The 11844-nt window shown below is 53.0% G+C and overlaps 1 protein-coding gene across 1 annotated transcript in view; it reads right to left on the reverse strand.

Annotated features, from left to right (window-relative positions):
• Positions 1-1940: 1940 nt before the first annotated feature.
• NTNG2 (netrin G2) overlaps positions 1941-11844 on the reverse strand; it is a 46712-nt gene continuing 36808 nt past the window's right edge. The window contains 7 exon segments of the mRNA XM_051807608.1: positions 1941-2286; positions 2581-2715; positions 3369-3536; positions 5262-5336; positions 5773-5838; positions 6622-6655; positions 9667-9776. Coding sequence (XP_051663568.1) covers positions 2063-2286; positions 2581-2715; positions 3369-3536; positions 5262-5336; positions 5773-5838; positions 6622-6655; positions 9667-9776 — 812 coding nt within the window. The 3' untranslated portion in view covers positions 1941-2062.

Below are 11844 nucleotides of genomic sequence, written 5' to 3' on the forward strand. Positions count from 1 at the left end.
TGCAGGAATTTGGTGCTGCTGCTTGGCACGTTCCTGCTTGCATTGCAATAAACGTGAATCTGCTGGGAGCAGAGCTTGTCTGGGATATGGCTTTATGAAACAGTAAATTTTCTGATGCTTAATCTAATATTCTAGAGAAAAACACCAGTCCAGGGAAAGGAGAATGTTGCTTCACCTTCCAGAAGTGCCATTAGAGATCTTGATCTTGTTACGGCCTTTTCTCTGCTATTACTTGTAAGAACAGTAACATGATGATTTAAATCTGTGGCAGTGAGGAAGTACAAAGAAAAGCAAGTGTTGATACCAACAGAGAGTGTTACAGACAGGGAGGCAATGCTGGGGCCAGCCCACTTCCTCAAGGATCAAATCTCAGCAGGGGGAGTTTAACCCTCTTTTATTTTATAAGCCCTGTGTCCTGCCTTTGTGATGTTAAATGCTGCTCCAAATGTGCACCAGATTTGTGTTGCTCTTTGAAGTGACAGTGGAGGCTGAAGCCTGGACTGTTTGAAGCTGCTGGGCTGGCTCAGGGAGCATCCTGGAGTTGGGATGGGGACCAAGGGCTGCTCACCTGTCAAGGAAATCCAAATCTTTGGATATGACAACACCAAAGCTCTTGTGTTTGTGTCATTCCCATTGTTCTGAGTTACATCATTTCTTGTCTCTGGTTTCTCCTGCCTTTGCTTATGCACTTGGTTGCAAATGCCTTCTCAGATAGGGGCATGTTTGTGAGCCTTAAATAAGTTATCTAGTCCCTGTGATCTCTGTACTGAAATTCTAGGCTGACAAAATAAAGAGCATTGTCTGCAAAAGGTGCATCATAGCACCAGCTGGAGGCAGGGGGAGCTGGAATGGGACTGGGACAGCTGAGGTCCCCCTGGAGAAGCAGCCCTGGACTAGCCAGCCTTCTCCTGCCACAGACTCATTTGGAAATGGCCTTTCCACACAATACCAGTGCTTAATGCATCACCCAGGCTTTGTTCGTCATCTGCAGTTAGTAGTCTAACCTAGGTTCAGCAAAGTAATTAGGAGAAATAATTAACAGCTCTCAGTGATGAGGCAACCTCTCTCTCCCTCCCCTCTCTCTCACCATGTGGTGCACCTTGGTAGTGACTCAGAAAACACAAGAGGACATTATGAATCAAAAAAATAAGTCTTTACCTGTAATTAACTGTGCACACAAAAAGGAAAACGTGGTGATCAAGCAGCCATTAATAGTTGCTTTACTGGAGGAGAATACACCAGAATCAAATGCTCATGGCAAAATGTCCCTTTAAGTTGTGGTTCTGTTATAACATTTAATCCAAACAAAAATAAGTCTCTACCAAAAAAAGTATTTGAACCGTACACTATTCGGACATGTGTGGATAAGACACTGCACTCCTCACGTACCACGGGCCTCGTGGCCCCTGTGTCCTCCATAAGTGCAAGAAAACAAAACCCAGCAATGAAAATACAAAATCAATGCAGCAACTAGAGTTGTAGGCAACAGTATGTGCGTGGCCCGGCCAGGCCGATGGTGGGATGTGGGACTATGCAGCAGGGATGGACCAGAGTCCCCCCTTCCCTCCCTCCCCTTCCCCTGCCTGTTGTGTCGTGGGGCTCTGGAGTTGTCATGACAGGCTCTTTCGAAACAGGACACTAAGAGGAGGAAAAATAAAAAGAACACCCCAGCCTATACCAAAGTAAAGAAAGTAAGAATAAAAAAAATCTCCCTTGGATCGCGGCACTATTTCAGCAGGGCCCCGGCGGCCCCGGCCCCGGCTCGCCCTGTGTGGGGCAGGGAAGGAGAGTCCCTGTGCAGAGGGAAGGATGTGCCCACGCCCCTGGCACAGGCTGGTGCAGTCCCCACACTCCACAGCCGGCTCTGGGCTGGGCCACCCCGGCTGGGCAGGAGCCAGCCCCGGGTTCTCTGCGGATACCTCTGCTGGGAAAGTGGGCCCAAAGTTGTGCAAGTCCTAGCGTGAAGGAAGGCGGAGGAGACGGTGGGGAGAGCCACCCGTTACCTTGGGCTCCCCAGGTCCCTCGGGCGACGTGCCTGGGCTGGGCCCCCCGCCCTGCGGGGTCAGAGGTCCCCCCAGGCGCGCAGCTGCAGGGCCAGCACCCCCAGGGCGACCGTGCCGAGGCTGCCGCCCACACCGGGGGCACCGTCACAGTCCTTCTTGTCCACTTCACACCTGGACTGCTGGCACAGCACCCCCTTGAAGCCCACGGGGCAGATGCAGCGCTGGTTCTGGTAGCAGGTGCCGCCGTTCTGGCAGAGCAGGAGCTCGTCGTCGCAGACGTTGGCTACGAGGTGAGAGGAAGGGTGTGGGTGTTAAACCCTTGACTGCAGCAGGAACTAGAAGCTTTTAGCTCCTAGTGGTTCAATTATCCAACCCCTCATAGTGCTAGAGCACTTCCAAGGCCAGAAGAACACAGTGGGAGGTGCAAACTCCACAGACAAAGCTACGAAGTCGTTTTGGAGTTGGGAGGAATGGCCGGAATCTGCTCACCCTCCACCTGAGCATCCCAGTGCTGAAGATCCCCCTCCTGCCTGGACCCATCCCCACGTCCCCGTGCCTCTCCAGCCCCGGTACTCACGGAAGCAGCCCTGTCTCCAGTAGTAGTTGGGCAGGCAGTCGTCGCACTTGGGCCCCGTGGCGCCTTCCCTGCATTCACAGTAGCCGGTCTCGTTGCAGCGGTCGTGCATGGAGCCGATCTGGTTGCAGTTACATTCTGGCCAGAGACATTCTGGTCAGAGCCTGCCCTGCCTGGGGCCTCTGTGCATGCCCATTCCCTGAGGGAGGCGCTGGGGACTTTGGAAAAGCCCAGCAATGTGCTACAGGAGGGGCATTACAGACCAAGGAAGGACACGGAGGCCTGAGACACCCTGATGGTGCAAACAGCCATGGGTGCAAAGGCCACCCCTCTTTGGAGCTGAGCCCCTCCTGGCTCAGCAATGCATCTGAATCCAGTTGGAACAATTGTTTTACTGTGAGGGTGGGGAGGCCCTGGCACAGGTTGCCCAGAGAAGCTGTGGCTGCCCCATCCCTGGAAGTGTTCAAGGCCAGGTTGGACAGGTCTTGGAGCAAACTGGGCTAGTGGAAGGTGTCCCTGCCCATGGCAGGGGGTTGTAATGAAATTATCTTTAAGGCAGATCCCTTCCAACTCAAACCATTCTGTGATTCTGGATATTATCTGGGGTTTGTTTTCAGGGAAGAGCTCCCTTGGGAAGCTGAAGAGGCTGTAATAACCATCATCCTCGTGGAACACACAGGTGGGCACACCATCCTCCGGACAGGGGCTGAACCGAAGCCCACCCCACAGAGCGAGGACCCAGATGAGCCATCCCCCAGGCCGGCGGCCCTGCCCGGGGCTGGCACACTCACCTATGCAGACATTCTCGTCGTCCAGCTCGGCCGAGCTGTTGCGGTAGAAGCCCAGGCGGCAGTGCTGGCAGTGCTGCCCCCGCGTGTTGTGCTTGCAGCTCACGCAGGTCACCACGTTCAGAAAGTCGATGTAGCTGCAGCGGTTGGAGTGCCCGTAGCACTCACAGTCTGCGGAGAGGACGAGAGACCTGGGGAGCCGGGCTGGGCACACCCTCCCTCCCGCTGGGCGGAGGAGAGGAGCCACACCGGGGGATGCTCCTGCTCCTGCCCGGGTGGAATGTCATGGCCACTGCCCACACAGGGCTGGGCTGGGCAGGATGAGTGCACACAGTGGTGGCTGTTCTTCACCACCATGGGGGCATCAGGGCTGGAAGTCATCGCTCAGAGAGTAGAGCAGGGTGAGGGTCTCTGTCCCCCTGGGGTGTGGAGACAGACCCTGGCAATCCCAGGACATGATGTCTTGAATGGGCTGCCCAGGGAAGTGGTGGATTCTCCATCCCTGGAGGTTTCTAAGATGAGACTGGATGTGGCACTTAGTGCCATGGTCTAGTAACCATGGTGGTAATGGAACAAGGGTTGGACTTGAAGATCTTAGAGGTCCTTTCCAACCTGGCTGATTCTATGATTCTTTCAGGAACTGCATAATTGTGGGAGCAGGCAGTGGAGTCAGGTGCTAATTACACAGCTGCCTTGTTAATGAGCAGAGCTGGGTTTGGCTCTGGGGAGGTTGCAGGACCCATGAGGAGCCAGTCTGGTGAAGCCTTTGCCTTGCTGGGCACAGAGGGCACTGGCCCATGGGATGGAGCTGGCAGAGGGTGCTCAGGTGGACCTGAAGCTGCTGTATGTCCAGGTAAAACCTTGCTGTCTCTGGCTTTTTTCCCTCTGTGTCCCTTCTCAGCACACCCCTTGTGTCTCCCAAGCCAATGCTGCTTGAGAAGGGTGATGACTCTCAGGTTAAATGCTTAAAATGAGTCTGTGCAAGGCAATGTGGCTTGGGTGGGGTCCTTCAAAAGCTGGTGGACAGGTGTGTGAAGGTTTGAAGCAGGGCTGCCTGGCACAGCTGGTGGGGTGGGAGATGCCACTGTCACTTGGCCAAGCGCTGCTCCTGTCCCCAGGGCTGACCTCTCTCTGCTGTGGGCACATGTTAGAACACAACCAGCTAGGCTGAATTTGTAGCCAGAGGAATTGCATGATGTGGTTCTTGTGTTTGCTTTTTATTACCATGACCTGGGACGGTGACAACCTTGCAGTGTCAGATCCACTGCTGGATCTTACTGGGAGTTTAAAAGGATAATGCAGGAGGAAAGGAGATGACTTGGTTCCCTTATGTCCCAGCTGTGCTGGTCAGGAGGTTCCCAGCCAGCATGGGCAGGGAATAATGCGGGAAGAAAGTGTCATCCAAGTCTGAGCTTCCCCAGCCTTTGGAGAGGAGGAGGAGGAAAGCTCAGAGCTGGGACTTTGTTCCAGGCAAGTAACATTAAACATTCAAGGATGGCAGAGGGATGGGATGGAAGGGTGTGGGTTGCCATGCACATGCAACTGGAGAAGGAGACTTGTCTCAATGAGATGATGACCAGGGAAGATGAAGCAGGGCAGAGGTTTCCCCATGGTTCATAGCTGCCTGAGGAGGAGCTGGCAGTCTGTTGTAATCTTGACCTGCTGTGAAACAACTTCTGCCTCATCAACCAATAGCCAAAGAATTTCAGCTCAAATTATTGTGTCTGCAGTTCCCAAGTGTTGTTGCAGTCTAGGGATGCACTCCTACATACAGCTGACAGCTAACCACGACTTGGATAGCCAGACCCTCCCCATGCTCTCCATATCTGAGTCTCTTGGACCACATCACCTGAGTGAAGACAAGGAGCCCTGGAGCACCACCCTCCCTCCTCTTACCTCTGTATGATTCGATAGGAGCCACTGGGCCAGAGTTTGGTTTGAGCCGGATGAGTTTTGAGCTCTTTGAGGACGCTTAAGAGAAATCAGAGACATGCTTTTTCTCACTGCTTAACACCACGAGCAGCTCTGCCACGAGAACAATGCCAAGCCAGGAACACCCCTCTCTATTTCTGCACCAGGAGCTGGGAGCTGCTAAATTCCTCCTCCTCTTCTCCCCCCCCTCGAAGTTTGATGCATGAAAAACTCCATGCGCGGCTCTATTGCAGAGCTGGGAGGAGCTACTCACACATCTTCCTCCCCACTTTATGCACCTTCAGTGGTGTGGATTGGGTTGGTTGGGACAAGGATCTACAAGTCTAAACAGCTTAAAAACAACATCTACAGTGTTTGGTGGTGGTCACCACCAAAAAGCTGCGAGGAGGAAAAGTGCTACGGAGGTGGGATCTGGCAGGGGGTGCTACAGGGTCCCGCTGCTGCCCCAGCCTGGCCCGTCCCCAGCAGCACGTACCTGTTTTTTTGCCGTGCCTCTTGCCTGCAGAGTGTGCTGTGCGCCCTGCTTTGCTCTTCGGAGCCGCTACGGCAGAGGACAAAACACGCCTGAGCGCTGTGGTGGGCAGAGGGCTCCCAGGGCCAGCCCAGTACGGCTGGGCTGGGATGTTTCCTCGGGGCAAGGGGCTGCCCCAGCCGGGATAGGGCTCTCTGGGGGCTGTGCTGCCAGCCAGACCCCCGTCCCACATGGAATGACCCAGTGCTGGGGGTAAAGGCCATCGAGCTGATGGGGTTTGGTTGGTGCTTGGAGGGTTTTGCGCTTTGGTGACCCCAGTGAGGGGCAAGGTGGAGCAGCACTGAGGTCCCACAGGGTGTTTGGGAAGGGGTCTTGCTGTTTATTTGTGGAACACGAGCCCTTGCAAGCGCTGTGGGGCTCAGGGAGGCGCTGGGTGGGCACTGCCAGCTACAACCACCTGTGTCAGTCACGTCCTGACAGCAACAGCCCTCAGTGAGAAGGGGGTCATGGCTCTGAGGAGGCTCCACGGGCTGTTGGGAACAGGGTGATCTGCTAACAAGGCTTGGCCCTAATGGGCCAAAGCAACCCATCAGTCCAATTAACCTTGCCCAATTGACTTTGGCCATGGCATAAAACCCCTTCCCAAAGAAGCCCTTGGGCTCTCCCAGCCCCAAACATGTCTCCAAAGAGACCTCCATGGGGCTGGAGGAGCAGAACTGAGCTGAGATGGACTCTGCAAGAAGGAGACTAGATTATTTGATGGTCATGCTGAGGACAGGTGGGTTGTCCTGGCCTATGGCACTGAGGGAGAAACCTGCCCTGTCCTGACCCTGGGGACGGGCACAGCCTTACCTCGCATGTTCTTGGGAGGGTCTGGGGGCTTCAGCTTGCGTCCAAGTGCTGCTGTGTTTGGTGGGACATCACAGGTGGCATCAGAGAGAACATCAGATTTAACACAGATCCCCCCTTGTTTGCTTACAAAGGTGGCAAAGGGACACTGGAAGCTCTAGGCAGGTCTCTAGGGTAGGTGGGCGGAGCCGTATCTGGTTGAGGATGTGCTGAAGCAGGAACGAGAGACAAAGTCTCCTGAAAATTAGCATTTCTAAGCATGAAGAGAGACAGGGAAAGTGTTCCTAAGGGGAGGCTGTGGGAGCTGCTGGGTGGCTGAGTGTTGGCATGTGGTCTTTACATTGCCCAAGCACAGAGAGAAGCCAAATCTGCAGACCACTGTCAGGACTCAGCACAGCCCTCCTGGTTCAGCACAGACTGTCAGCACCACCCAGCCCTGATGGCTGTGGTGTGGCTCTATCCCTTGTTACTGCACCAAATGCAGCTTTGTCTCTCTGTGAGGCCAGAGACAGGCCCAGGGTGCCCTGTTCTGCACTGGAAGTGATGCCAGTGTCTACAGCAGGAGCAGCTACAGGATCTTGGGTGGGAAATGGGAGCTGAGCACCAGTGGGCAGCTGCTGAAGTGTGTGCTGGTGGGAACCCTGAGGAGGAAAAGCTTCAGCCTCAACAGCCAGTGTGAAACCTCCCAAGGTTCCCACCAGGAGCAGCTCACCTTAGGCAGTCACTCAGGAGAACAAGAAGGCATCTATGCTCTAGACAACACAGGCTTATCCATTTACAGAGTGATTCTGCTCTACAAACAGACTCTGGTCTCGGGAGATGACAGGATTTCCATGATCCTCTCCGTTCACCCCAGCAGCAAGCTGTGAACAATCCCTTCTACCACTTACCATCCTCATCTTTCATGTACACGACTAAACCCCGAGGCTCAAAGCAGCCTCACCAGAGTCCCAGCTGCGTGCAGGGCACAGACAAACCCCGAGCTCTTTCCCAGGTGGAGGAGGAGAGAGGCATGGAAAGCAGAGCTTCAGAGCTGGAAACTAAAGCGTTCTCAGAGCACCAGGAGCTGGTTCTCACTGGCAGGATCTGGCTCAGGTTCCTACCTTCTGCTCCTGGGCCAGCTTGGGCCGGGGGAGAGCCCACCTGCAGCGGGGCAGCCGCCGACAAGTCGGTGTAGTCTTGGAGTGATCAGAGGGGAAAGGTGTGTTACTGGGTGTGCTGGGAGGGCTGGTGTCCCACGAGCAGCCCTGCAGAACCCCAAGGGGGAGCCAGAGCCCCAAACCAAACACCCCAACCCTGTGCCACTCGGGTTCTCGCACCTGCTTGATGCCAGCACTGCTGCTGGCACAGGGTGGCCAGTGTGTCCTCAGGCTCTGGAGGGGCTGGGAAGCCCTTGGATTGGGAGGGGCAGGATGGCAGTGTGTGCTGAGCTGCCCGTTCTCAGCCCAGCTCAACACACAAGGGTTTGCTCTTGTGTTTGCATCAGCACCTGCTCTGCACCCCTTTGAAATAACAGCGCTGAGAAACAGCACAGGTGTCTTGGGACGGAGGCACCAAGTCCTGGTTCCTAATCCCAACTTCCAGGCCTTCCCTCAGGCTCTGCCCTTCCCTCAGAAAATGCCAGTTTGCAGGGAAATTAAACCAGCAAGAAATTTATAGCTCACTTGTTTGATTTCCCTGCAAACCCTCACCCCCACTGGCTCCATCCCCCTCCCCAGCTCCTCAGTATTGGTAACAATCTTCAGGTTTGCTAGAAAACAAACCAAGGACTAAAAATTTTAAAAGCCATATTATTAATTTCGAGCTCCAGTTGGGTAACATAAGGAGGAGGAGGAAAAAAAAAATCAAAAAAAAAAATCTCTTGATCCTTGCCAAGTTTCAAAGGACAAACCCGAGTAGGAGAAAAATGTGATTTCCCAGCCTTGTCAGGGGGATGATAAACAATACAGAATGAAAAAGTAAAAAAAAATAATTTTTTTAATGACGAGCTCTAAGAGAAGGTGATAGACATTGTCCTTTTCAGCTGGAAAGTGGAAACCAATTGATATTAATACGGTGTTAAAGAGAATATGAAAAAAGCCCGGTGCAAATTGGCAAGGGTTTAATTAGAGTCACAATAAAAAACAGCCCTGGAGGCATTTTGCTTTTTAGTCATTCACATACACCTCCACTCAATCACATTTACAGAGCCAGGAAAATTATTAATGCTCATTATCCTGAGAACCTTTCCCTTGCAGCTCAGGGCCATAATGGACAGTTTTACATTTTGGGAGGGGGAGAGACACGTTTTGCCCCCAGACCCAGGTTGTACAAATGGGAAACAATGGGCAGCTCTGATGGAAATCGCTGTTCTTGGTGGGTTTCTGGAGAAGTGGAATAAACTGAACCAAGAAGTCCCACTTCATAGCAAAAACCATTGGGGCAAACAGTGCTGGGGGTAGTGGGAGGCCCTGAAAAAGTCCTGCTCAAAACATAAACAGGGATCGTCTTTCTGCAGGACCTCCACAAAGCCAGGCTGTCAGGAGCTCGTAACCATCAAGCAGGGCTCAGGTTTGTTCTGTTTTTCCCACAGGTGAACTGGCACTGCTGAAACTGCCACAAATCAGAGAGGGGGGGGAAAGCTTATTTTTTTTGCTTATTTTGAACACGGGAAAAATGTAACAAATGGCAAGGAAGAATCTGACAGGCTTCAAGGAAGGTTTTGAAATAACAGAACCACAGAAGGCAAAGGAGAATAGCACTTAATTCATCCTCCTTAGGGTAACTCTGCAGTTTCCCTTTCTTCTACCCATTTTGGCAGCCTCAACTGCCTTCAGACCACAGGCCTTGCCCATGAACTCATTCTTCTCTCCCCTCTCACCGCACAGCAGGCGACAAAAGCATCCTCCAAACACGACCACAGCTCCACCTTGACCACGGAAAACACCACGAGCAGCCAAAGGAAGCAGATGTCTAGCAGATCCATGCAACCCAGAGACAACCCAAATCTAATCTACTCCTCTAAGCCTACGTGCAGCATTGCTGCTACCCACTGGTGTGCGGAGGCACGAAGGAGAAGGGGGAAAACACGTCGGGCTGGCTTTAAATACCTGCTTTTTTCTGTGTTTCTGTCACAGGCACAGAGGCAGCAAACTCAGAGGCTGGTCTGATGACGCTTGCTTATGGTGGGAAGAAGAAATTCAGAGGGCAGAAGACAGTGTGTCAGTTAGAGGGTGAAGCGGCGCGGGGATGGGGCAGGGCTCTGAGAGGACTTTTTTAAGTGCCTGGCTGACCGAGGTGGCTTTAAAGCAAGGAGGGATTTTAATGCTTCTAAAACTCAGAAAGGGGGTGACAACAGGGTGTCTCACTTTGGGATTCTGACCCTGCTTGGGGTTACTGTGTCTCCTGCAAACGTGTGTCCCACCAGGAGCTCGAGGGGTCACCTCTTTCACAGGATGTTTCCCTTGAGGTCCAGGTAAGTTAGATCTGCACCCTGTGGGGATGTCATAGTGCTTAAAGAAATACTTTACGTTTTGCAGGGAGGAGGAGGAACGTCTCTGGCCAAAAGCAGATCAGAATTAAGCTGGGCCTTGATTCCCTATTGCTGGTCAAGGGCACAGGTGGACCTTTGTCATCAAACCCAGCGTGTTGCCCAGGTAAGAGCAGGTCCCTGAGCTGCTGGGTGGCCCTGGCTGCCTTCTTATGTGGGACAGCCCCTCCAGGGACTGTCACCACTCTATGGTGGGACCTGGCTGTGCAGAAGCACAGATGGGGATCTGGATGGGGACAAGGAGCTTGGAGCTCAGGCCTGACTGTATCCAGGCAGGGATCTGTCAGCTGGGCTGCCATCTATTAATTTTGTCCCTTGCCCTTAGTTAATGAAAGCATGAGGAAAACATTTTCTCTGGCCAGGAAGCAGGTTTTGGAGAAGGAATAAACCCCAAGGTGCATGATGTCTCTCAGGTCCCTCAGAGCAGTTTGGCAGGAGAGATTTCCCCCCACCACCCCCAGCCCCACGGGTGCGTCCTGCCCACGCCAGATATACCACACAAGGCAGAGCGCTGCAAGTCAGACACAAGAGAGGCACTAAGCACATCACCCACATGTACACAGCTAAAAAACAGCCCTAAAATGTTGCTACAGGAGAGCATGGATAAAAATCAAATGACCCCAAGCATTTGGTGTGGATGGAGATGTGACCACTGCCCCTGCTGGGGCCGTGCTGATGGTGTGAGCTCCAGGCAGGGGTGGTGGATGAACCTCCTCCTGCACAAGTACAGCATGGATCTGGGTGAGGAACACTTCTTAACAGAGCTGAGACTTCTACTTTGTTTCCAGGGTCACTCCAACTCCATGGAAGTTGGTCATAAGCTCTCAGCTTCCTGATTAACTCCTCAAGCAGGGTACTTCCATGAATATATCTATATTTGCATAAACATGCAATCAAGTTTCCTCATCCCTTTGACTGGCTTCTGGCAGCTCCCCCAGACAGACTGTTACTAACATACTGTGGGTGTAAAACGTCCTCCTGGGAAATATCAGGCCCTGAAAGCATGGCAAGGGGAGGAATGCGTGTCTAATTCCCCTCTGAGAAGCTCAAAAAAAATGTCCTGCTGTTAAGTTTTATCTGCTCATTCCCAAAAGACAAGCGAAAACGCCGTCTCCTTGTTCACGGGGGGAGGGAAGGAGGAACCCCCAGGAAAAGGACAGAAGTTTTCCTCCACGGGGTGATTTTGGAAATTAGGAAAGGATGTTTCTGGCACGTGTGTGTGAGTTGCAGCCCCACATGCCCCCTGGTTGCTTGTACAGCAGCTGCCTGGGGAATGTTGGCAGGAGGTCAGGGACGGAGCAGGATGGGGTGCAGTTCCCCTCTCCCTCCAGAGAGATGTGTGGTTTAACTTTCTTATGGGACAGGAAAATCTTCCTTGCCTTCCTGCCCTGCCTTGTGGTGGAGCTGTAAGAGAGCACCTCTTGCAGCCCTGCCAGCCCTGTGCAGGACAGCATTGCCAAGTGGCTCTAGGACGGACGGATTTTGAAAACCTTCTGTTTTTAAAAAACAAGAAAATTGAGAGGAAAAAAAGGGAAAAGCAATGGTTCCCCCACATCCAGTCCTGCCTTTACTTCTTGCTGTCCTGATGGTAACAGAGGGACAGCTGGTGAGGTGGGATGGCAACCCATGGGGTGGTTGTCTCTTGACTTTGAGGTGGACCTGCTGTGGCTGTCCCTGCTTACAGGGACCATAAACCT

Source organism: Manacus candei, unplaced genomic scaffold (assembly GCF_025592945.1).
Source record: "Manacus candei isolate 608988 ecotype Guabito, Panama unplaced genomic scaffold, ASM2559294v1 h1tg000071l, whole genome shotgun sequence".
In the NCBI taxonomy this organism is placed as follows: Eukaryota; Metazoa; Chordata; class Aves; order Passeriformes; family Pipridae; genus Manacus; species Manacus candei.